Here is a 25,978-nt window from a genome sequence, read left to right on the forward strand (position 1 = left end):
ACATTACAGTGCACAAATATTCTGCATCGCATTTTCAATAACGTGTGGTATTAATTAGCGAAACCAGAGTTTCGTCTAAAGCAGTGGTTCCCAACCTTTTTGTAGTCACGGACCCCTTTTATAAATTTTATCGGTCCGCGCACCCCCAACGTAATTTAGTCTTTTTTCGTTTCCTTCATTCATTATACCTATACGTTATTATACTTTTTTGGGGGCAGAATTGTAATCAACCTTCACAGTCCTAATAAGGTTCTGTACTGTAGCAGTCAATGCAACAAAGAGATAAATTTTCTGGTGTACAATACTTAAAACAAAGCACAAAGAATTATATTGTTAATGTATGTTGTGATGTCACAATGGAGGAACAATCACAAGTTTTTCTTGATCCAAGGATTTGATAAACAGTTTGCACTCAGATGCAGGATTGTAAAAACGGTTTGGGAACTTAAAAATATTGTACTGTTGTTGTTAATACTACTACAAATGTTTGTTGCTGCGTCTGATGTAGTCGACCAGAAAACTTTTGACACAGTATAGGGCCTATAACATTTTATGTTACAAAACTTATATATCTATGATTGCGAACTACAATAGCGAATAGCTACAACCAAAATCACTTTTCATGGAAAAAGATAACTCAGTAATAAACCGCTGCCCACAAAGTGCCCCTTAGCATAGTCGTAATTAAGGTTCCTTAAAGTTTACTGAGCAAATATCGTAGTTGTTTGCAAAGTAACAAATAATTCAACCACACGACATACGTTAAGTCGCTGACCTTGCATTTTAAAGATTTACGCTACTACCATATTGCTTTAACTTTAATGTAAAAACGCGTTTGGTGAGGCTCGAAATTTAATAAAACGTACATCGATCGTTGAAACTTTAGTTTCGCCCAGACAGACCAACAGACGTCACGGTGCCAAGGTCAACGCTGTGCAAATGTCGTGATCCAAAACCCAACATACATAACCGCTATCTCGTCACCAATGAATGTTAACATGCAGTTCGCCTACGGTCGGTTCAGATTTCACTTTAATAAAGGGCGATCAACCTAACTTGGATAGGCAAAAATAGAGTTTCGCCACCGATCAGAAACCTCCCAACACCATTTTACCACTCCGGGCGTTTTCAACAGCCACTCCAAGCTGACGAGGACAAATGAGCCGCTTATGCTTGTTTCTTCCTTTCTCCCATGCGTTACTCGCTTGCGCGGCGTCGCTGCTCCACAAGCCAGGTTCAATTTCTGTTGAACAGAGTTTTCATCTACTTGTACTTTTCCATTTTACACTGCTTTAGAATAGAATTACGACAGCTATCTACTATTGGGCTATGCTGGAAATGCATTGCATGGATATGTATTTTGATTTGAATAAGTTTGGGAAGGTAAATAGGTCGAGATATTTAAAACTAAACTGTGTTTTAACAGTTGTCGGAATTCCAGGAGTTTCAAAACGCGAAACAAACACTCAAGTCAGCAAGTTTCGGTACGAACATAATACTGTAGATTCGGTTCCTCATTGAACTCCTATCTACGGTCGGTGACGTTACAGTCAGACTTTTCGGTTCCCTTTTGTCGCCGCACCAGCGGGAATGCTTGCGCAGGGTAAGTCCGTGTTGGGAATATCATTCGGGACAGCTTGTGGGTGTTTTAGCGTAGGCGGCATGGTTTAAGACTGTCGGGCTTGTGAATTGCATGCAGAAAGTTTCGTTGAGGCATCGAAAGCAGTTGTGTTGGGTTAATTTTGCATTCCACTAAAAATACAACGGCATAATTGTACTGAAAAATTAAATGGTTTTTGCTGGTCAGTTCTCTTTGAAGGTTGAGATTTTATTTTGTTAGCTAGATTTAGATATGCTAGGGTCGTTTTTTTGTACAGTTGCGCCGGTTTTTGCCACGTTTAGCTTAAAAGAACGTGGTTTGTTGTGACTTTTAGCACAAAGATTATTCAGTCACATTTGACAACCGAGTTTTAACCCGTATTTCAGTCAAACCGTTGCTGTGTGTGGCCACTAACTAGCCCCGAGCTAGTATACTGTCGGGCTAGCATACTGTCGAGCGAGAAGTATATTCAAACTATTAACTTTTTTGTTTACAGATACTTGATGGTATAAGAAAAAAACGTCGTTTTAAACTTCGCTGGTGACTGCATTGAAAGAGCATTGCAATGACAGGTATGTGTGTGCACTGACAAACAGTATTTTGCAGTTTGTTTTTCTCGTTTTGTCATGTTTGACCACTCCTATATAAACACACATCCAATATTGTCGACAATGAAATGTCTGGTTACAAGCGTATGTTTGTACGGTTAAGAGCACATGTCAACTTTATTTCAAGGATGGATTTAATCTCGTTTTGTTGGTATATAACCGAGGTTGCTCACAATCACAGCCTTCGACATTTTAGCACACACTGGAAAAACTGTGGTTGTATTCATACGTTTGCCCTCTAATCGACGTGTACTATATCTTTTAAGGATACGCTGCTTTATTTTCGCAAAGTTGTATAGTGTTATAGCAACATGACACATAAAAGCAAGGCGATCTTAAACTCAGCCATACATACCTGATTTATTTCAATCCCTTGCAAGTAGGACAAAGTTTGCGGAGCGGTTAATGACTCTGGAAAACACGTAAAAGAAACCACTAAATCCATAGTTTTCAGACCTATAAGCACGTCATAAAAGATCAACTTTGATTGTTTTTATTGCTAAAATACCTTAGATAGTCTGTTACCATGTTTTAAGACAAGTACAGCACCGTCCAAGTTCTGATCAAAGGCGCCGATGACTCGTTCGATCTTAATAAAGTCGGTTTGAAAGCGGCTTTGAAGGGTGCATGGGAATATCCTGTTTGTATCATCGCCATCTGTGGTGACAAGAGAAAGGGAAAATCCTTTATTCTCAACATGTTTCTTCGTTACCTTGTCAAGGTAGATTTATAATGTAAGATCTAGGTTGAGTTAATAAATTGCGGTTTTATCTAGAGCTATTGACAATTTCTTTGGCTAAAGAGGTATTACGGGAACGTAATGAAGTCTTCTATTCCCTGGAAAAGCAGTAAAGGTTGTGTGGGGTTTAAACAATTCTGACTAAGCACATTTTAGCACACAGGGCTGTAATGGGTTCTTCCTTGTCTGCGCTTTAAAATAAGCCGTGTTAGCACACATTTCAATTGTTTATCAGGCAATAAAATTGACCCTTTAAAAAATACCCTTTAAAAATACATTTGCTGACTCATTTATGAAAAGAAAGGGCAAAACTTGGCGGAGCAGTTTTGCTGTCACACTCATCATTACGTCCGGTTTGCTTTAGAGTTTTAGGGGGACTTTATAACTTTTTATTGATTGCCAAAGTTAAAGCGACGTATATTGGACTTTAGGATAAATTGGTGGCATACCATTACAAAATCGTTTCCAAATGTGTTTTTTTGTTACCGACACCCGTGACTAGTATTTTCTTCTGATCGGACAAACCAGCAATGCCTTCGCTTTAAAATAAATTGAGAAATTGTTTACAGGGCTTACCTGGTAAATCAAGTCTACTGTCATACGTGTGGGGTTCAAAGGAAGATCTACATGCCGCCTTCGAGTGGAGAGGAGGGTCAAGAAGAAACACAGAAGGAATCTGGATCCTTGACAAACCAATCCTGGTTGATACCCAAGATGGCAAGGTGAACATTTATTGTGTTTCAGTTTTTTTAAGTTCTACAGCTTTCAACTTTAAAGGGAAAAACACATTTGGGGTCCTATTTTAACAAAGTACAGTTGCCTTTTCGCCTGTCAACAAACATGTGATTGACAACAGCTCATAACAATACAGCGCTAGTCTTTACTGCCGTCTAGCGGATACAAGGTTACTTAACCTACGGCCAAAAGGGACTTTGATAAGCTTGTGAACATTTTTATATTTAACCAGGTTGCTGTTTACCTAATGGATACACAAGGAATGTTCGACAGTCAAACCTCTAAGAAGGAATGTTCCCAAATTTTTGCTCTTGCCACGCTTATGAGCTCGCAACTTGTCTTTAACCTCATGAGACAAATACAAGCAAACGATCTTGAGTATCTTGACGTAAGTTTGATAACATATTCTCCCAACAATTTGCCAGTTGAAGGCGCTTTCCTGTTTTCTGGACACTAAAGCCTTTAAGACTTTGAAGAAATAAAACGTTACAAACAGTTAAAAAACGACATATTCACAAAATTAGTGTTTTTGAAACTATTGCTGTTATGTATGCTTCAAAAGTTAGGTATTATTTTTGGTAAGCTGCAGACGTGCACACTGTTTCGACCTATATTGTCAGTGCAGCTGGTGAGAAGACAACGCCGTATTGGCTGGTGTAGCCATTTTTTATTTGCTTTGTAGTTTTGGACGCAGACGGCCAAATTCGTGAACACTGGATCAGACGAGGCATTTTTTCAGGTATTCGTTACATTTATTCTTCTGTTTGAAATTCCGTGTTAACACCACTGCAGAATACCAAACCAAAATTGCCAGAAATTTAAACCATACTAAAATTGCAGAACTTGCTGTTTCTTATCCGGGACTTTTCCTTTCCGGATTATGGCTTCGGAATCCAAGCAGGGGAACGTTATCTGCAGGAGGAGTTAAAAGAGTCTGACGACAAAACGGCTACAGTGAACGAAAACATCAGAAACTTAAGAAACGTGTTTACCAGTGTAAAAGCATTTGGAATGCCAACACCTGATAAATCCGTCACTGCGCGAAAAGAGGAAGACAAACCGGTTAATTTGCAATGTAAGGATTTACAACTAATACAAATGTCACTAATAATTGTTTTATAAACGTTTATTCTCGTGAAACTTTTGACAAACGCTTCGTCTTTGAGAAACCAACTTACACAAATTGAAATTGTTTGTTGCTGCATTTGTAGATGCTGGAAAACCGTTTATGAAGCACGCCAACGACATGTTTAAGTATCTGCAAACAAACATCACCCCTCTGACCTTAAACGGAAGTCCGATGAGCGGCGAGCAGCTGTACGACTACGTGTTGAATTGCAGCGAAAATCTTCTCAGTGACCAAGTTCCTGACCCATTTACTCTAAGTGAGGTGAGTCCCAGGGTTCCAAAAGCCGTGTAGTAATGCTGTCATTTTACCTGAGATTCTGGTCGGAGTGTTTTCTTATCTTGTTTTTGCATTTTGCAGTCAGTTGCGAAGTTCCAACTTGGCAAGTTGGTGGAACAGGAAAAGACCGAATACGAGAGAGTCATGAAAGAGGTAGCAACTATATGAATTTGTGAAATTTATTAGATATTTTTAGTGGGATTAGCTCCATTCTATACAGGTTCTGAGTTGTGGTAAAATTTGGCGAATTAGGCTAAATACAAAGCTCAACAGGTCCTGTGCGCATTTAACGCAGAGTGGCTGATTGGCTTCACATCTGCAAAATACTGACTGTTCTGTGTTGTAACTGTTTTACGCCCAACGCTATTTTACTGAGAAACTTTAAAAACAAGCGTTCTGATTTCAAACAAAAACAAAATTCAATTATACTGTATGCACCTTTACGAACTTCCAAATCTAACGAAACCTGAAATATACTTTTGTTGTGAGACCAACTTGCCAAATTTTTAGTTTCTATATACTATACTGCAACACGATCATACATCACAGGCGATGGATACCTACGACGGTTCGCTTTCTGATCTCTACAAATATCACGAGCTTCAACTTCTCGAGGCACTGGGAAGATTTGACAAGGTTCATAAGTTCGGCAGAGATGATGTGATTATGGACTACAGGCGTACGCTGGAGTCTGATGTTGCCGACATTTACGACGTCCTGTCTTCCTATTTTACCCAAAAGTTAGAGCTAAAAGACTCCGAGAATAAGCGAGAGGAAGAGGCAAAGATTGCAAAAATGCGAGAAGATCAATTGGGCGACATGGTCAAAAGACAGGAAGACCAGATGAAAGAAACAGCTGCAAAGCACGCCAGGGACGCGGAGGAGATGAAGAAGCGCCTTGAAGAACAGGAGAAGCGCTTCCAGGAGGCAGAAGAACAAAGAAAAAAAGAAGCCGAAGAAGCAAGAAAGCTCATGGAAGATCAACAGAGGCTGCACAAAGAGGCTGAAATCTCGAGAAAAAGGGAAGCTGCCGAGGCAAAAGCTAGGTTTGAGGAACAAAAGCAAGATATGCGAAAAATGGCAGATGACAATTCGAAACAGGCACAGGAGGCACGAAAGAACTTCCAAGAGATGCAGGAGCGTTACAAGCGTGAAGAGCAAGAGAGAAAAGCTGGCGCAGAAAAGGCACGTCAAAGTTATGAGCAGCAAATGAAAGATTACAAAGCAATGCAGGAGGCCAGAGAGAGGGAAGTCAAAGCAGCAAGAGAACAACAACAGAAGATGTGGGATCAAATGAAAGCTGCTGACGATCGTCGATACGAGGAGTCCAAAGTAGCACAAGCAAGAACAGAGCGGCAACTAGAGCAAATGCGACGAGATCTGGAAAATCAGCGAAATTACGTAAGTACTGATAACAGAGTTTTGTCACCTATCTCTTTAAGTTCTAAAATCCGACTTACAATTTTGCTGCCCTGATTTGTAAATATGTCAATACAAGGATTCCCAGATCCTAACTTTTCTTGCCTAATTTCTTTTGCAGAGACGAAGTGATCCGTGCATCATCTCTTAAACCCGTTTTTGCTTGGCGTATGAAGACTACTTTTTATTGTCCTTGTTCTACTTTTAGTGTGACTACCCATGTCAGTTTTTATGGCAATGTTTTATGTGCTTGATGTTAGTAATTCTGCCCCGCGCAAATATCTTTCATATTTCTTACCATTTCTTCGATCAAACAAACAATAACTTTTTATGTGGCAAATAAAAACCTAGACCAAACTTTTTGGGCTTTGTAACTATTTTTATGCGTTTACTCTCTCATTGGCTATGGTGAAACTGTTGTTTTATGTAATGTGGCATAATAAAAACATTGTATGGTTTCGCTTTGCCACATCTAAATGAGCTACCTTGCGTTGTCATAACTTGCATTGTCATTAAATGTTGTGTGTTGCTTATTTTTTATTTTTTTGTAACATGACCTTGATTTGCGATTGTTGCATTCATGTCTTTCATGGGCTTTACTATGACTTAATAACTAAAATTTTGAACACTTTCAAAAATACCTTTGAATGCGGCAAAATTAAACTATGCTGAGCACCATGTTTAACATGCATATGCCTATATCGTGCACACAAAAACGCACAGACAATAGTACACATATCAAACGCTGTAATCATCCATGCTCACCAATATATAGCACGAAGAAACTGATCAGTTGGTTTTGTGTATTAAAACTTGAAATCTCCCCTTTGTTTAAATTAAACGGACCAAGGTCAGAGCAATGATACTATACAACACGATCGGACACTTCTGTCTTAACCAATCAGATGTTTCTGCCGTGTCACGCACCACTGAGATTACGTTACGGACAGGTAGTTTCCTTCCGCAAAGTGCAGCCTGTTGGTCAAGTCTTACAATTTTCGTGCTCTTTTGCCAATTTTGCTCGGTTAAACGTTCAGGGATCTTTGATTATCTGTTATTTAAAAATGTCAAAGCATTGTTGCATTCCGGGGTGTGCTGGGAAACGCCCGAACCCTTTGTATAGCGTACCAGCGAAAAGGTTTTGTCCATCTGACAAAAAGGACTGGGCTAAAAAGTTGGAATGCATTATTTTGTCACTGCGAGCTGATCGTGATATTCATGATTTGTTTTTACGAGACAGTGTCAAAATATGTGACAAACACTTTGCTGAAGAGGATTTTGTGCAAGGTAAGTCTGTTAAAACTAGGTACAAGGAGTTTACAGAGCTGTATTGCATAATTTTAGACAATCAGGTGACCGACCTAACATATTTTACAGCCAAGAAGCGAAAGGTGTTAAGGACAGGGGCAATCCCAATCTTTCACATGCCGAAAAAATTATATTCCAGTACTGCAGTTGAGCGTAGACCACAAAAACACCGAGTTTTTGTAGAAAAATGTTTATACAAAACATTTGCAACATTTGTCAGTGCAGCAAAGCAGTACGTGGCCACATCAAACTCCTGGAAGGTTAAAAACGTGTCAGATTCCAATATACACATATCCAAATCAAGTCAATATGACCAGGAGGAGTATTCAGTGTATGTTAATGTAAATATGGAAATTGATGTTCATCATTTTGGATGGCCAGGAAAAGTTACTCTTGAAGTTAAAGAAAACACAGTTCATCAGCTTTTGATGTTTGTGGAAAATTTAAATATCTGTAAGGGAATACAATGTGGTGACCAGGAAAATGAAACAAAGCTTGCAGTCAAGCAAATACTCACGAGCCCATGCAAGCCATTTGAAAATAGTCCACCAATGATAACACATTATGCAACCAGGTTAGAGTCTCAGTAGTTACAAGTTGATTTGCTTGAGCACAGGTGTGTTTATTCACAAACGATTGTTTTTTCCTCAGAAATACTGATTGCATTTTATTTGTGGAGAAGGGCCATGACATATGTAAGAAGTGCAAAAATGAAGCAGGGACAATTCAAAAAAGGATAAAAGAACGCGTCCGTTACAGAAAAGTTGTATTGCACCAACCACTACAAAAAGTTTCAGTGTCCAGATCATTAGGTTCCAGAGTAAAGGAAACATTAGTAGATAAACAGGAAAAGTAAGACTTATGTTTATTTAATTGAGGGCACTGACAGCAGTAACAAGTTAACATTAATCAAGAAAGTATCTAAAGACTAGTATGATAGAAATGTATATTTGCAGAATATGTCATTTACAAGCCCAAATTGATGATCTGTTACAAAACCCTGCAAAACAAATAACTTTAGAAAAGGATGCGCATTATGATATTCAACAATGTTTACTGACAGGCCAGTATTTTTGAAGAGGTTTATTCTGTTTAGCTGAAGTGTGAAAAAATCAATTCATATATCTGTATTTTAGAGAAGGAAAATGGTACAATTGACAAATTTCATGATCTCTTTTGGTCTCAACAAACAAAATTAAATCTAATTGAAAAAAAATCCCACCGCTTTCATCCAGATTTAATCAAGTTAGTACAATTTTTGAAAAATATATGTATTGAGTATAGCAGTAATGTATATACATCATGTATAGGTACTCATTAATGCTGTATGGAAAGGGCCCAAAAGCTTACAAAATGTTACAGGATACTGGCTTGCTTGTCTTGCCTTCTCAACGAACTCTTAGGCGATATCGGTAAAATGTCCCATTTTTTCACATTTTTTTCACGGAGTGGCACATTTTTTAACATATAATATGTTACTTAGAAATATATATACTGCTTTTCTTTGGCATTATCATTTAATGTTATGATTTGGAATGTGTACTGGCCTACTAACGGTTTTTCAACAATTTTTTTCTGTTTTAATTTTGTACTTGTGTGCATTTTTAATTTTAATTCATAAATAAAGTATGAGTTAAATTTGACTTATACACCTATTTATTTCAAGTCAATAAGATTTTTTTCCAAACAAAAATACACACATATGTAAGTGGAAAATAGCCCATTTTATTATATTAGGAAATTAATTTCAGATCTGTTCTCAGAGAGCTTCTTTGTCCTTTTCCATTGTTTTTCTTGGTGGTAAACTTTTTCTGTTGAAAAAGTTGAGTGACGCGTTTAGCATAGGCATGGCCCCTAGTGCGAACATATTTTCTAATCACTTGGGAAAGTCCATCCAGTACATGATTCATTGTGTTGTCATGCTCATCTAAGTAGCGTTCAAGTATGTGCAAACTTTCATCAATAATTTCTTCGGCTATAAGCAAGGGGTCTAATTCTGGTTTAGGCTTTGAGAGAACGTTTTTTATTTTCAGTTCAGTGGAAATAAACACTGTTTGACACATTTCGGAAATTCCCCAGCAGTTTTTGTTTTTGCTCGGATTTTCTCCTCGAAGGCTTATAAAGAAAGGGTCACCAGTTTTATGGTACAGGCTTCTTATAACTCTACCACCAATATAACAGCACACTTCCTTCTCAATATCATTCAGTGCCCTTTCTCCATTACTTTTGATTAAAAGGCCTGGTGAAAGATTTTTTCTGTTTGCCAAGGTTGGCAAGATTTCGCTCATTACAGCCCGTGTGGCTGTGGTCAAATGGTCGTTATGAAACAAGGTCAGAAACCTGCGCGTGAAAGCAGTTGCGCTCTGACTTGATTCGTAGGCAGCAAGGATCGAAGCACTAAGATTTTGGTTCAGTGCCGTTACTGCTGGTTCCGCGCCGGTATAGGTGGCAGCCTTTTCTGAAGCTTCGGTCCATAACTCCACTAATTTAGGGGGATCTAGTGCATTTTGAGATTGGTTGGGCTGGTGTTTTCTTTTTTTTGTGCATATCCATTCCTTTCAAAGATGTGAACTGCTTAAAACATACATCACAATTTACGCTTGAATCTTCGTTTTCCATCATAGATAGTTCAATTTCAACCATAATCTGTTCAATTGCCTCATTGAAGCAAGTACTTTCGTTTTCATCCATTCCTAAGTTAGACTTTCACGCTCCCTCGGTATGTAGCTCGCGTCTACAAGCACTTCCACATGTAAACTCATTGAAACGTGTGACGGCAGAAACAAAAAAAGAAAAAGGCAACTCTCACGCAATGAAGCCAACAAAGAAAAAAAGAAAAAGGCAAACGAGTGTCCGATCGTGTTGTATAGTATCATTGGTCAGAGTTAGGTCACCCACCAAGAAAACACTGAGGCCTGCAGGACGCTAAAAAATGTCCTACAAATAAAAGAAGAATTTAGTATTTTAAGCATATTCCAAATGTAACGTTGCTGTTAAAAGTGCAGTCTAAAAAGTAGTTTTCAAACTTTTGTATTTTAAGTAAAAGGTAAAAAAACACAATTGGTTTGCGGATTTTTAAAACAAAATTGACTTCATCGATTTGCTAAAACGGATTAAAAAATAAAAAATGCTTACTTGTCTTGGGTAACTCTAGTGTCGAGGATTGTCTTGTTGGTGCTGCGGCAAATTTATTTCAAATTTAAAAATTGGTATCAGTCAGTATTGCAACTTACAGTATTTGCAAATACTGTACATGTACAGTAAGATTTATTAGTAAGTTTTACAACTGTAAATACAGACAAAACCTATAAAAAATGATCTTTTTGTGCCTTAGATTTTACAGTTAAAGCCAGCTTCGTAACATTCTTTTTTCCTTGTGACAAGGTTTTTAAAAAGTAGAGTTTGAAATCTGTGGCAGCATTTTTATCCAATACGATTTGAGGAGATGCTGGTTTGAGATTAAATACAAATATATATGCCATTCCACCAAATATAAAAAAGTAAGTACAATGTACACAAGTGGTGAGTCTGCTTTTTGGCCTATTGTTGTGAAACAAATTAGAGGTATATTTGAACATAGCTACTGATTGGTACAAGTTTATTTTACACATACATTGGTAAATATAGAAAAAACAAGTTTTGGTAGAATGGAATGCTTGACCATGCATGTTGTTTAATCGAGCTGTAATGGAGCTGTACTTTGATTCTTGCAACAACAATCACCACCAGTATGCAATGACAAGTTTTTGGAATGGCAAACTCCTAACATACAGCTACAGAACAATCTATGCAGGAAGCAAACTATATTTGACTGGACTTATAATTTTGTGGTCTGTATTTTTTCCTATTACTGAAAATGTATTGTTATATTGTTTATGTGAGAAATACATATTTAATACAGGTATCAATTACATGTTTTAGTGTGTAGAAAAGCCTGCTATGTTTAATCCACTAACAAAAAATAGATGCAAGTTAATGAACAATGTTTTTGCCTGTAATATTTTACAGGTGTTTCATTATATTGTGACCTATATTTTTTAGCATGTAGGTAGAGCAATAGTTCTCAACTTGTTTCAGGTCACATACAACCAGCCAAATAAAATAATGTTCAGCCCTTTCAGTAAGTAAAATGAGCACACACAACAAGCATTTTATTTTGGTATATATTTTTAAAAAATCATATTTTAAGAAGTGACATAACGTTTTTGATCCCTTATAAACTCATATTATTTAAATTCTCCTGTCTATCACCAACATAGCGGACGTCTTGTAAACCAAAAAAAAGTCATCATGGGCAAAGAGGTGAAAATCACTGCCTTGAGTGATAAGAATACATAATAATTTTAACATTTGCTCTGCTTGTAAAAAAATGTTGTTGTTACATGTTGTGCAGTACTTTTTAATTGTGTACTTCTTTGGTTGATTTTTGCGCAAATGTTTGTTCTGTGTATTGTGTTTTTAAGCAAAGGTGATGGCATATGTCTTTTGCAGTTTACAATCTAACATGGGATTATATGTCAGTCAATGCATCATTTATACATAAGGAAGAATATTGAGGAAAAACAAAATGTTCCTATTTGGTCATGTTATTGGCATGAGAAAGAAACCCAACAAATAGATTAATCTTTGTTTGGACTTGTGATAAGTATGTACATTTTCAGTGTTATAATAACTTGAACATTTTGAAAAAAAGACAGGTTGCAAAAATCAATCTTACCTTCGCTTTGTCAACAACTTCCAACAAACATTAAAATCATTACAAATTTCTGTTGCAAAAGGTAAGATTTCAGAATGACAAAATACAGAAAAACATGTGTCTACATTCAACTTCCAGATGTTTGCCACCCATTGAAATGTCATACGTATACTGCATATCAATGTTAAATTTGGTTATGCTTGAAAACCTATTTTATCTTTGTGTTAAAAAGTAAGTATCCCAGTTCTGTTTTTTGTTGTGTCTCCATGAAGCAAAAACAAAGGTTTTTTTACTCATTTGAGAGGCCTTGTGCACTGTAGAGCATAAAAATCGCCACGAAACCTTTTCAGGAAGGAAGGAAGATGTGTGGAGAGCCTGGGACAAACATAAAAGTTGTTTTGTGCAAGTTGGCAAGAAGATTGAAAAAAACACTTGCCCGTGTGTAAATAGCCACCATACAGATGTTTTTGAATGGATGTTAAATGAGAAAGCACGTGACATCGATTTAGATACGACCATGTTATTTATGTTTCTACACTAAGCAAGTGTATAAAGATTTTCTGCATTTGTAACATCAGGCAGGGATGCCGCATAAAAAATGTTGAAAGGTGCCAAAAAAGAACCAAACAAACGTTTAACGCAAAGAATACCGCCAAACATTTTTAGCAAAACTAGCAGGAGAACGTATGTTATGCAGCTTTATTAAGGTCATTGCTACCATAATTTGTTGAAAGTAAAGTCCTTCAGCATTTTCGGCAAAGCAATTTACCGGATAGCATTGGTTTGACTTAGATTCTTACAATAGCAAGTGTTTTTCCACTTTCATGCACTTTTGCTTACTGGTTTCAGCTTTTTAAATAACAATATTAGACATTAAAAACTCTTTAACTTCGATGCCACACTCGTTGTATGTCACTTCCGACTCAAACATTTGAAATCCAACCTTATTTTCTAATGTCTAATCTGAGACTACAATTGCATTGGTTGGCCAGATAGGTGCATTCACGACGGAGGCAGGCATTCAATGAAAAATAATCTTAACCTGCATTGTCAAAGCGCAGCTACGGAATCTAACCTACCTTTTGTTGGGTCAAAAAGATAACCCTTTCACCAGCTATGTCCAAATTTTCAAAGAAAGCAGAAACGCCAAAGAAATCACTTGGGTGCCAACCAGTTCTATAAACCGCCAAATTTTACAAAAATATCCGTCAAACCGCCAGTAGCAATTTTTTTTTAGTCCTCAAAAAACACCAAATTAGTGGAAATTGGCGGCAAATCCGCTAAATTGGCAACTGACATCAGCGGTAGAACTACTGGCTGAACCGTTGAATCCCACCACTGGTTTAGCATTTTTTAGAATGTTTCACTACACAGCTCTGCCGCGCCACCTTGTGCAAGTAATTACACAATCCACGGATGCTGATGTCGGTAGAGCTACTAACACTGGAATTTGGCTGGCGCCCGGTTTGGTAGGTGGCGCAACGGAGCATAGGCGTTTATGGTGCTGGCTCAGCAATCATTCTTACCATAAGCCCAAACAATTTTTAACCAGGCGCCAGCCAAATTCCAGTGTTAGTAGCTCTACCGACATCAGCATCCGTGGATTGTGTAATTACTTGCACAAGGTGGCGCGGCAGAGCTGTGTAGTGAAACATTCTGAAAAATGCTAAACCAGTGGTGGGATTCAGCCGGTTCGCACCGGTTCTATAGAAACGTCTCAAGGAGTTTCATGAGATCAGCGAACCGGTTAGCACTACTGGTAACTGTCAATGGACTTTTTGTAACAGGAGCGGCTGAAAAATATGACTTTTGTGATAAAACCGGCCGACAAAAATTTTGAATCCCACCACTGTGCTTAACGTAGCATCATAAAACGACAAATAGTGTTTGTTTGTACCGTCTGTTTGCTTTGTTTCGTGGCTTGTGTCGGTTTAAGCAAAATATTGTTTCAGATATGTGTCTTTTTTCTCAACGTGCCAAAAACTTATGTACTTTGTATCACCCTTCACGAAGCTCTTGACTTCTAAATCGATCCGACTATGTTACACCTTTTCAAATTGCAAGCCTGTTACCAATCTTTGTGGTCATACATTGTTACCTTTTCGCGACAGGCATTCTTTAAAAAGTCTTGTCTGCCAACATAAATGCTCGTTTCTTTTTTTGAAATTTATTGCAAGCAAAATAATCTCATGCCCAAAGAAAGTTTGAAAGAATTGTTAATCTATAACAGTCTTTGGCCTATTTTGACGAAAGTACTGGGCATCAGGACAAAACTGTTTTTTTACCGTATACTCTTCAAGAAGACGTCACAGTTCCAACAAGCAAGAATCGTCGAGTCAATGAGTTTCACTTTAAATCTTGATCTTTGAAATAGTGGCTAATCTTCCAGATTTCTTACAACCCTTGCAGTTGCCAGCTATTGTTTTGCGCATAGGAACTGCTGAAGTTAAATTACAAGATACGCCAGTTCATCTATAAAGATAAAGTCTGGCCTACCATATTGCGAAGGTTGACATGGTCAAAGCAAATGTCTAAACAAGCGACTTTAACGATATCTGCATTGTTTAAACATATCTGGTGTTGTTTCCATAGCCTATGTCGTTATTATGCTTTAAAGGACATTTACGAAAATTTTAACGCACAAAATTGTTCATATTTGCGTGGCTGTGCGGGGATTTTTCATCGTTGACGCAAATCTACTGCATATATTTTATGCCATGGGTACATAATTACTTGATATAGTAATCTATCCTTGCTTTTTTGTCAAAATTTGAAGATGAAATATGTTGAACTTTTACTTAGGCCTACACTAGGTGCTTTGTGTTAGTATTTGTATAACAGCACAAACAAAATGCAAACCTATGACTTGGACAATTTTATCACCTCTTGAAAGTTAACTGTTTTTTTGTTGACGACAAATTTGACTAACAGATTTGGAAACAGCATAACCGAATTTTGTTATTTGCTTTATTACGCTTTTTTCGAGTTAATAACGTACAAAACACAGCCTACGTTTAGTAAGAACAACTGGATAGAGCACAAAAACATCGATCACATTAAATCGGGGACCTAAGTATTTTGCAGTGCCAATGTAGCGCAATTATTCTTTCGTGCGTTGCAACAAACCGTGGTTTCAATCCCGGTTAGAACAAAAAATATAGCTTTCCATCATAAATATAACAAAATGAGCTTACGGTAATCACCAACAAAGCCAAGTTCCCCCGTTGTCACGCACACAAATAAACAGGTAAAAAAACGTGAACTTTATTGCGTCTAAGTCCCATTAACAAACTGTTTCAGCCTACAGGGAACACACAGTTGCTTAGTTTCAAATGCCTACATTTGGTTGCGGACCAAAGTGGGCGACATTTCACCAGTCAAACTCTGGCCCTTTTTCGTAGGGTGGGAGCTCTTTTGGAACCCCAATTTTGCGTAATCTTTCTCTTACTTCTGCAACTGCCTTATTAACTGCAGTCCTTAGTTGTTTTGAAAAGAGTTCTGGAGGGAGTTTTCGTGGTGGACGCCTTGCAAGACCAGTGGTATCTTGGCTCAAGCAAGCGAGTCTCTCCTCAAGGTCACTCGGGTGGAGTATAGGGTTGGGAAGAAACTCCACCATCTTCCTCACGTTTGAGATTGGATCGGCCACTAAGTCTTCGTAGTACACCACCAGCAAAGGTTTTTCATGACTGGTTGCCTTCAGGTTCATCCCTTTCCAGCTTCCAATGTGGTTTAGCATAGATTTGTTTATTTCTGCAAGTAAAATTAGTGTGGATAATAATCTTTGCATTTCAAACTACCAGCTGTAAAATCTATGTGAATAATTTCTTAAGTGAACTTGTTTTGTAGATGGTAATTTCTGGTTTAATAAGGAGTTTATTACTAGTTTTACAGTAGTCTTGGCCTTAGTAAATCAAGAGTTGATCTATTATATTAAAAGCATCATTTTGAAAAAAAAACTGTCGGAAAAAGTGTAGCCTGCAGAAATATATTCTACATACAATTTACAATCGTTTGCTGTATTCTTAAAGCTGCCGAGCTTTTGGTTACTTGAGCATGTGGTCAGTGTTTTTTTAAGGCGGTTTCCCAAAATTTGGACTTGTGGCTATTTTTTGCAAAGATGGCTATTGTTTGGTATTTAAATGAAACACTTGCGGTCTCTTAAAACTACTTAGCGGTCACCCAAACCAAACCTTAAAAAAAACCTGCATGTGGACAGCAAACTGGCAATTTCCTATCAAAATCGATCGTACCATTTTGTAGTTGTTCCTCAGATGCTGAAGTAATGTGGCGGTCTTTTTTGCTGTTCATGTAGTTGTAGAAAGATACCATTGACTTGTATGGGTTTCGGATGATCAAAATCCCGGCTTGATAGTTGTTTCTGTTGCCGAACGAATGGTCTTTGATGATGTCCGTACGGTTTTCGTTTATCGGTGTGATCTCACCTAGATAGCCTGTATTGCAAAACAGTACATTTTTTACAGTATTGGACTACTTGAAGCCTAACAAGTTTTCGCTGCATGGAAAATGCTTTTTGTATAGGCCTACGTAGCTTAGTTATGCTACCTATTTGGCTAGGAGCAGGGGTGCACAACCTGCCGGAGAGATAAGTTTATGTGGCCGTGAACTTGTATATTACAATATATGTACTGGAGGTCGTAAATTTAATAAAACTCTTTTGTTGCATATTTGGAGTTTGAAATTGCTCCATATGCTTCTGACTGTTTGTACGCCTATTGTGTGCAACAATGCGAAAAACAGGCACCACAAGCATGACAATGTGGATCATTATAGTTCGATCTGTGTATCATATAAGAAACTAATCTGGGCTTTTCAGGCGCTATTAGACGGCATATATGTGAGATAAACATATTTTTTACATCAGTAATTTTTAAACAGAAACAGACAGACACTTGACGGCCGTCGGTGAAATAAGGACCTGCGATGGGGCCGTCATAGCGATTAGTTTGCGCACCCCTGGGCTAGGGCATGAACTACACAGTGAAAAGTCTATAACCGTCAATGAAATCTTGTTAACTCCACGGAGAGTTTGTTTTCTGCAGTATTTTATATTGCTACAATTCGTCTTTAGAAAGCCTTTGGAACGCGTTTTGCACGCACCAAGACCAATTTGAAAATGTAATTTTGTCTGATAAGATTTTGAAGTGAAGATGATGCAATGGCAGTTGTTCGAACCATGGTTTTACCTATTTGGTCTGTTTTAGTAAAACGGCTAGTTGCTGCGACAAAACGACGATAGAAAACGAAATTAAACATTTTACTTTGCAGCTACTAAACATTTTCTTGCTCAAACTTGATTGTGGGCAAAATAAATGTTGATTTCATACAAAATGTAATTGGTGGCATGACAAAGAATTTCTTACCTATTTTTCTCAGTGAGCCATCATTAAAAACACTCCCCGTGTAATATCCAGTAGCTTTCTCCAGCAAATACCGGGTCCATGTGTTTCCGGATCCAGGATAGGATGCAAGCACCGTCCGGTGTTTTCCCGGTGGAAGAAGACGGATGTTGCCGCATCTTTTGTCTTCCACTAACGTCCGAAAAACGTCCACAATCCCAGATGAGTTGCAGGAATCGGGATTCGGGTTCAAAACGAACCTTGATTTGAAAAAATACAAATAGTCTGAACTAGATCACAGATATCCAAAATTTTCTTTGGCATACAATTTCCAACTAAACATAAGAGTAAAATGCAAACTACCAATAATCAGGGTACTTATGATAATGTTCATACTACGACCTAATTTTTTTACGTGGTCCTTTCATAGAAGTCCGGGATCGAAATACCTTTGTAAATTATAAATTCAGGCTAGGTTTTTTATTGCTTTAATGGTTTCTCTTTGGTTGTTGATAAACATTTTACATTTTTGTTGTTTAACGAAAGTCTTTGGGATCCTCGGTAAAATGGCAAAACGACCACCAGGTTGAAAGCCACTTTTATGGACAAAAACGATAAAACAAGTGTCTTGTACCAGGGGTTGGCAACCTTTTTTACACTGCGGACCCGTTTAAAACTGTTTTTTATTTCACAGATCGGCCTATAAAAACCACAAATGTTCAACATTAACAACTAATTACTTATTACCACTTTTGTTTCAATGTGAACCTTGAGCAGCAATCTGCGGCCCGGCAACAAACTCCTAACGGTCCGGTGCCGGGCCGCGACTCGGTTGTTGCCTACCACCGCCTTAGATGACATTTCAGTGGAAACACTTAACCAGCAGGTACCTTTTGTCCGCTTTTCCACACCAACACTTTCCATCCTGAGCGTAGAGGGAAAGGGGATGCCCCTTTTTACCACAGAACATTAGACACTGCTGTGATGACGTTGCAATGACGTTGTCGGCCTCTTGTGGCGTATCAATGCATCCTCTGTGACGTGTAGCCATGTATTCCTCTGATAAGGGTTCTGTTATAAAAAGCCATATTATTCGAGTTTTATCGATTTAAGGGCTGATGGTCTTGCTCTGACGTTCAGTCCACATTCGATTATCGGGCCGGCGGACAACAAAAAACAATGTTTGGCATTTGCCAAAGTGATTTTGTTTTCAGCTATCTGCCACAGTTACAAGTATTTCCGCATTTGTTTGACTTTGTAACTTATATTCGTACTACAAACACTTGCCGCAAACAAGGGACAATTTGTTAATTTCAGATGTTGTTTGTTTTTAGATACACAAATCACAATTCTTGCAATCATATTTAAGCATTAACCGGTGCTTTGGCAATTCTTTTGTCTCATTATAATTATATATTTTGAAACTTAATAGAATTTATCTACTTGTTTATATTTTGTTAGACTATATTGAACTATAAAACTGTTGGTTTTTGATCACGCTAATTTTTGACAACATTTCGTTCCAATCGCGTAAGCAAACAAGCTATGTATAATGTCTCCGGTCACTGTGTAGGCTACACAGGTTAATTATTACCAGTTTGAAGGTACAGGGGCGCTCTTTTTAACGACTTTACAATGCGAAAGTGTATTCGGTTGTTTTCTGATTTGGTAGGGCTTAAACCAAGGTATTTATAGACGGTCTTTTGGAAACGTCAAAAAATGGCCTCCATGCTTGCTGTCGACTTGTAATATTTTTTACAACATTACTATGCTACAAAGCGTTTGTCTTGAGCGTTTGTCTTGTTTGACAACAAAGCGTTTGTCTTGTTAACCATGGGAGTATTACAATACGCCTTGTTCACACAAGCAATTTGTCGAAAATTTCCTGGTAAATGTGGTAATTTGTCTGTGTTTAACATGTTTTTTGATGGGTAGAACCCAATGAACCTATGAAAATGCGTTTAAAAGATCGTTTGGTCTCAGTCTTACGACAAATTATTCTAAGTTACGATAGTAACTGGTTTAGCGTCACTTTCTAATGCAGGGCTTATCCACTGTTATCCAGTGTTGTTTATTTACCGGGAGGATACTATGTACATATGGGGGAAATCATTCAGTTAACGGTATACCTAAACGGTTGTTTTAAGTCTTATATTTATTATCTAAGTTCATAAATCAGTGTATTCGGTCTCCCATTTGTTTTTAGATTAAATGAAAAGTTAAAGCAAAAGACCACTCAAACATGTATATATGTTACCTCGAACACAATCTCCTTTAATGAAAAATGTCTCAACACTATCTTCGCCTCCGCAAGTTCTTTGGGGCCCATTTTCCAAATCTGTTCCACCACAGACGATCCCGCAGTTGTCAGATGCATTTCTAATGTCAGTCACATCGTCAAATTGATCGGAACATAAGCAGCTGGTCGAGTCATTGAGGGAAGCAAAATTCCGATTACTGAAAATAAAATGTCACTATTGTATTTGAATTAGGCATAAACGGAACCAGAGGTGTAAGTCAGGCCGGGCTTTTCGGGTCGGGTTCGGGTTCAGGCTTAGGTTTCTTAAAAAAACGGGCATGATTCAGGCCTGACTTTACACTCAGTTTTAGTATTGTTTTGAATAAATTTGACTGGTCAAGTAGCTAGTTGCTGGACCTGACCTAATGTCAAGCAGCCCTAAATCGCCTTGTTCAAGACCGATCGTCTATTATTGTCTGTTGTGTTTGTTGTCTCGGACTTTCCTGTGGGTTTAATGTATAGAAGGCCTGTCAATCAAACTTTCGGGCCTAAACGGGCTTCTCAAAAACGAATCGGGTTCGGGCTCCAATTTCAGGTCCGTTTACAACTTTGAACGGAACAATCTCATTACAAAGCATTTAAAAGCTAAAACAGGAAAATTAACCCCGGTCATTTTATTGTATCTACGTTATGGCAGCCATAGACCTACATCTACTACAAAATGCCGAACTTTAGTTTAGACTTCACTTAAGTGGTAGCACTTAAAAGACCTGTGGTATAGACCTGAACTCGATAGTGAACAAATGAACTTGACTGGTGACGAAAGACATGTATTGCTAAGTGGACATGTTTCATGTCGAGATAAACAAACCCAAATTTAACGAACCAATGCATAAATTTCCTTTTGGCTGTCGGAAGCGACCCAACAAACAACAAGTGTTATTTCTTACCCTTCTTTTCCATCGTGCTAATAGACTTATTTAAAAACATTGCCGCTTTTATCAATATATATACGGACTGAAAAGTACGGAATTTGTTATACGTTGCAGCAATATTTTTCGGTTGCTGCCAATTGCATCGCCACGGTTTCCGCTCTACTTTAAAGATAACCTTTAGTAGGATTTTTGTTTATTGTCTATTTTGTTTATTTATGTTTGAACATAGTATATGTAATCCTTTTTTTATAGCCAGCATCCACTAGTTCAAAAAGGTATTGTTGCCTCGACAGTCTTGAAAAAGCGGTGAGCGAGCACCGTTACACAAGAAGAGATATGACACTGTAGATCAGGGGCGGGCAACATACGGCCCGCGGGCCGGATCCGGCCCGCGACGGGATTTTGAGCGGCCCGCAGACAGTTTCCGGGTCTTACATGATAATGTGCCCGCGGCCACAGTCTGCTGCAATCCCCCACTACTTGCTTACTACGTCAAATTATAGTTGTAACGGACAGTAATGCTCCCCAATAGCAAAAAACTTCCCCGCCGTTGTTACCATTGCACCATACGTCCATTGTTACGGCATAACTGCCAACCTTGTGTTTCCCACGTGTAGCCTAGTTAGTGTTATAACAGTATCTAAGTCTGTGGTGTATGCATTAAATTTGTTGTGGTGAGTAATTTTATGTTATATCAGTTAGATTGTTTGGACTGTATTGTAATTGTGACGTTATTGATTGTATTTGGTTTAGGTGGTCAAAAATCCGTTTTAAATCACTTGATAAATACGCGATTAATGTATCGATTCAGGAATCCGGCCCGCCAAGTACTTCATTTTCCCATATCAGGCCCGCCCCTGCTGTAGATCAACAGTTTAAACTTTTTCACGCAAATCGAAACACCTTTATTTAAACTTCCTTGTTTTGAAACAGCCCACACGCGTACTAATTAAACTGTTGATCTACAGTTGTTTTGAAGCCGCACGCACGCGTACTAATTATAGTCACAAGCCGCTTCTGGGTGCAACCTAGTTCGCAATGGACATGCCTTTCCTTTTATTCTTCGGCTCAACGTATTTTTGGAATGTTCAAGTTTCATAGTGGCAATGCGTTTTGGACCTTGGCAACTTGCAAAATGTGTTTAACCACGAAAGGATTCCGACATATTTACAAAGTACAGCATCATGTACCAACGCTACATTATGACTTTCCGAACAAAGGCTGTCACAATTTATAACCAGCTTGAATTGTTAAGTTTTACGATACAGCAGAGGTCGGCCACCCTTGGCACGAGGTGTTTTTCATGCAAGCCAACCGATTTGCGTGTTTATATTAAAGTAACAATTAAACCTGTTACACCGCTTGTTTATAGTTTTTATCATGCCTTTGTCTTAAAATTCAGCCTTACATGCACAAAACGCTCTGCTTTCTCTTTATAATTGATATCTGCTAGCATGAACCACTATTAATTACAAAAACGTTGGCACGCGAGGTCATTAACACAAGGAAATAACAAGTAAATTGGCACGAGTCGCCTAAAAGGTTGCCGACCCCTGCAATACAGGGACATGTGAACAAGTTTGTGGTAAAATGTTTGACTAGGCGCGATTAATTTCACCCATAGAAGGTTAAATATGTCATCTGTGGTAGTAAAAGGAAATATAATTCCAAGTTAGTTAATTGCTGTCGAACAGCTATACTGAAAATTAGTTAAAGTTAATGAAAGTCGTTATTTAGTAGTGGTTTGTACAAAGATTATTTGACGTGTAGATTCAAATTGTAAGCGGGCCCGAACTAGAAACAAAAGTCGATTTGGTCCCGAAACTTCGTAAACTTTCTTTGCAATGGCAAATTAAGCCCGTTTTATGCAAATTTAAGGCCAAACTAGACGCACACAAAACTAGTAGTGATGGGACGAGTACCCGGTACTCGGTACTCGGTATCGATGGTATCGAACGATTTCAGTGGTATCGATACTCGTACTCGGTATCGAAATATTTTGTCTCAGTTTTCGATACCAACGTGCGAGTACCGATGGCCGATTTACACCGTAAGATACGGGCAACTTTTTGCCAATATTTGCTTCGGACAGCACAAAATTGGAAAAAAGTTCCGCCAGTTTACGTATATTTTTTTCGCTGTCAGCATGTGTGCGTGCACGCCTGTACCTCGACCACTGGCGTAGATTGCGCGGCACCCCCCGCCCTTGACCTTTGTATAACACCAAAATCGCATCTTTGTTCAAGTTACGTCGGTTTTAGAACGTGTTTCCAGCTAAACAAATGCGCTTGAACTCATGCCATTGATCGAACAGACGTCGGTGTTTCGCAATAAGCGGACATTTTAATGCAACACAAACATGACATATAGACTAACGTTTGCAAAATAAATAAATATAAAAGCCGAGTGTAATGTCCGTTTGCAAAGCACTGCAACGGTCTAAACTTGATCCGAATAGACCTCAGTTTAGGCGTATACAATACATGGTTGGCTATATTTAAAACGTGAATCGCCCGCCGTAACACATTATTTGAGAACTAAATCGTCGTTAAAGTTGCTGATTCCGCAAATCGTCCTTTCTTTACATCAGACGTTATGAGACGCACAGCAAACGTCCAAACCACACGAAGAAATTGTGCCAAGTGACTATTTGCAAACAATGTGATAGAAACTATATAGGGATAGGCTAAATCCCGAAGGTATCGGTGTTTGGTCCCATACGGGTACAGATACTGCACATGATATAGGTATCGGCGTCGGTGATCAAAAGTCGCATCCCCGGTATTTTTTAAAACTCTATAGTCTACACCTATGACCCCGACCATGGCAGATAAATTAGACAGTGATATACATAAGCACAACACCACACTTAAGTACTCGGTAATCGTACTCGGTACTCGGTATCGAAGGTATATACATGTGGTACTCGTACTCGGTATCGGTACTCGCTTCAAAACCTGGTATCGTCCCATCACTAAAAACTAGGGTTCCGTTTCAGTATTTAATGCGAAGCTGTAGGCAATGAATCGTCTTACGAAAACTTCGGGTGAAACTAAAACGTCGGGGTGGGTTTTAATAGTTAATCATTGAAAAAATGTCCTACCGGAAACATTCAACAGCCGAGGAAAACATTCCGCGACCGAGGGAGACTATCCGCGCAGGCATTTTCTGATTCATATACTACTATAAAACCTCATCCCAACCTCAATATCACTAACCGTCAGCAATTTAACCCGATGTTCAGCAGTTTCCGCGACTCAACGTTATAGTGTCACACAAAACTTTCAAACCAACGCGCGGAAAAGCGACACAAGGTAAGCGTTTGAAAGCAGCGTATGTCCCAAAATTGAACCCTCTGTTAACAGGGTAAATATGGTGTCTTGTGTATTCACCGGACATGGACAAACAACCATTTTATGGTATGTGCACAAGGCAAAAATCGTAGGAAGGTTTAACTAAGAGCGCTGTGATGTGCAGAACCAATTCTTTAAAACGCACAGCACTAATTCCCCAAATTTCTTTACTCGCAACCACGTGCAATTTTTACAGCAAGTGTGAGCTTGTACGTCACTGGTGACGTTCTAATTACGTGGGCCTATAGGCTAACTTATTCAACAACTGTGACTGTGCCTACAGTGTCTTTGAAATGCCTTTATAGCCAAACCAAATAAGAGGAAAACGTTGTATATTGTAATTCAGCACATTTAAGTACTTACGGCAAATATGTGTGCATACTTGTACTTTTAACTTTTTAAAAATAGCCTTTCGGTTACAGCATCTGAGTTCCTTTCGCTGTTGTGCTTTTACGTTTACTTTGATCACAGTGAACAGAAATTCACAAACGATGCGTAAATAATCAAACGTTTACGAAGGCATCATATTATGTGCGTGATTCTGCATAGTTTGTGCCAAAATTCCTACTGCAAAAGTGTCTGTGCCAAAAAGGTATTTTGATGCGTTTTTCGCCACACAAAAGTAAAATAAAAAAACATAAAATGCTTGTTTCCGATTTGCCCCAAACATAAACCAGCAAACCAATTTCTTTGTTTGACGAACAACGAACTATAAAACTTACTTGGATTGGCAAAATGAGATGCACCAGTCTGGGGTCATGAAATGATATTTAACTTTCAGTACATTTTTGTGCATTTTCGCCGAATTCTTGTAGCACCCGATGTACAAAGCTGCAAAAAAACGAAATATAAATCTAATGTCACTTGTGAAAAAAGTTCTAGTTATTCTGTGAAACATTAAAAATCAGTGAGCAACATAAATTGAACCGACACATGTGGAAATAAATTTAACCGACTAAAATCATTGAACGTTTATTCAGTTTTTATTGAATGTTTTACTGATGATACTAAACAATGTAGGTGTTTTCTGTTCACCTTTTTCACCTTTAGTATCTAACTTTATTGCATATTTACTAAAAGTTAAGCTTCTCACAAAAACTCTATTACGTGAACACCTAACATAATTTATTTGCTGAAATGAAAGAACTCAATGGGAAATTTGGTGTCCAAAGGATTACTTCCAACCCAGATGCATTCTTAACACGGAACGAATGACAAATCTATATGAACAAACCGAAACTGTTATTCAGACTGTACGTCAGTGGCAACCAATCTTAAAGCATTTCCGTTCTAGGGAGGAAATTTAAAACTTCTTTTGTGGAATTTACGTTGACAGTTCAATTGTAAAAAAGGCTTGGGCCTCCGGTTGCCACCCGTGAAGTTAATGTAAAGGCCAATTTTAAATATGTTCAAATTGTTAGGTAGAGAGTTTGTCAAGAAAGGTTGGGAACTACTGAAATTGGCGCTTGTTTCAGCCTACTCGTACTTCTAAGGATGCGCACTTAAACCCCTGTTGTATTTCTTAAATGGGAACTCCCAAAAAACACCAAAGCACGTGTGTTGGCTAAAGCTGCCAGCGAGTAT

At 38.3% G+C, this 25,978-nt stretch overlaps 2 protein-coding genes, 2 long non-coding RNA genes and 1 pseudogene across 5 annotated transcripts; 2 read left to right on the forward strand and 3 right to left on the reverse strand.

Annotated features, from left to right (window-relative positions):
* The first annotated feature begins 1,433 nt into the window (after positions 1 to 1,433).
* On the forward strand, positions 1,434 to 9,231 carry LOC145214224 (atlastin-3-like). The gene is made up of 12 exons (XM_080082711.1): positions 1,434 to 1,603; positions 2,097 to 2,172; positions 2,745 to 2,929; positions 3,517 to 3,669; positions 3,915 to 4,070; positions 4,365 to 4,421; positions 4,523 to 4,757; positions 4,894 to 5,072; positions 5,169 to 5,240; positions 5,637 to 6,488; positions 6,628 to 7,793; positions 9,125 to 9,231. The coding sequence occupies exons 2-11, from the start codon at positions 2,166 to 2,168 to the stop codon at positions 6,655 to 6,657; spliced, it is 1,926 nt and encodes a 641-aa protein (XP_079938837.1). The 5' UTR covers positions 1,434 to 1,603; positions 2,097 to 2,165; the 3' UTR covers positions 6,658 to 7,793; positions 9,125 to 9,231.
* A 288-nt stretch (positions 9,232 to 9,519) lies between these two features.
* LOC145214226 (uncharacterized) lies at positions 9,520 to 11,000 on the reverse strand (annotated as a pseudogene). The gene is made up of 2 exons (XR_013856990.1): positions 10,950 to 11,000; positions 9,520 to 10,751 (listed from the first exon to the last, which is right to left on the reverse strand). The product of XR_013856990.1 is annotated as an uncharacterized LOC145214226 (transcript).
* Positions 11,001 to 11,073: 73 nt separating this feature from the next.
* On the forward strand, positions 11,074 to 12,334 carry LOC145214227 (uncharacterized). Its single transcript, XR_013856991.1, has 2 exons — positions 11,074 to 11,314; positions 11,442 to 12,334. It is a non-coding gene; the product is annotated as an uncharacterized LOC145214227 (long non-coding RNA).
* Positions 12,335 to 12,376: 42 nt separating this feature from the next.
* Positions 12,377 to 13,802, reverse strand: LOC145214228 (uncharacterized). Its single transcript, XR_013856992.1, has 2 exons — positions 13,590 to 13,802; positions 12,377 to 12,885 (listed from the first exon to the last, which is right to left on the reverse strand). It is a non-coding gene; the product is annotated as an uncharacterized LOC145214228 (long non-coding RNA).
* Positions 13,803 to 15,716: 1,914 nt separating this feature from the next.
* Positions 15,717 to 25,589, reverse strand: LOC145213270 (sialate:O-sulfotransferase 1-like). Its single transcript, XM_080081502.1, has 7 exons — positions 25,580 to 25,589; positions 25,117 to 25,225; positions 20,125 to 20,324; positions 18,758 to 18,938; positions 17,892 to 18,127; positions 16,761 to 16,961; positions 15,717 to 16,260 (listed from the first exon to the last, which is right to left on the reverse strand). The coding sequence occupies exons 1-7, from the start codon at positions 25,587 to 25,589 to the stop codon at positions 15,881 to 15,883; spliced, it is 1,317 nt and encodes a 438-aa protein (XP_079937628.1). The 3' UTR covers positions 15,717 to 15,880.
* Positions 25,590 to 25,978: the final 389 nt, after the last annotated feature.

Source organism: Phallusia mammillata, chromosome 2, assembly GCF_965637545.1.
Source record: "Phallusia mammillata chromosome 2, kaPhaMamm4.hap1.1, whole genome shotgun sequence".
NCBI lineage: Eukaryota > Metazoa > Chordata > Ascidiacea > Phlebobranchia > Ascidiidae > Phallusia > Phallusia mammillata.

Coding starts and splice junctions, on each gene's coding strand:
- LOC145213270 (XM_080081502.1), bottom strand. Junction 18,128..18,757: donor TGTGGAAAAGCGGACAAAAG/GTACCTGCTGGT, acceptor TTTCAAATCAAG/GTTCGTTTTGAACCCGAATC. Junction 16,962..17,891: donor TGGCTCACTGAGAAAAATAG/GTAAGAAATTCT, acceptor TTTGCAATACAG/GCTATCTAGGTGAGATCACA.
- LOC145214224 (XM_080082711.1), top strand. Junction 4,071..4,364: donor ACGATCTTGAGTATCTTGAC/GTAAGTTTGATA, acceptor TTTGCTTTGTAG/TTTTGGACGCAGACGGCCAA. Junction 6,489..6,627: donor TGGAAAATCAGCGAAATTAC/GTAAGTACTGAT, acceptor TTTCTTTTGCAG/AGACGAAGTGATCCGTGCAT.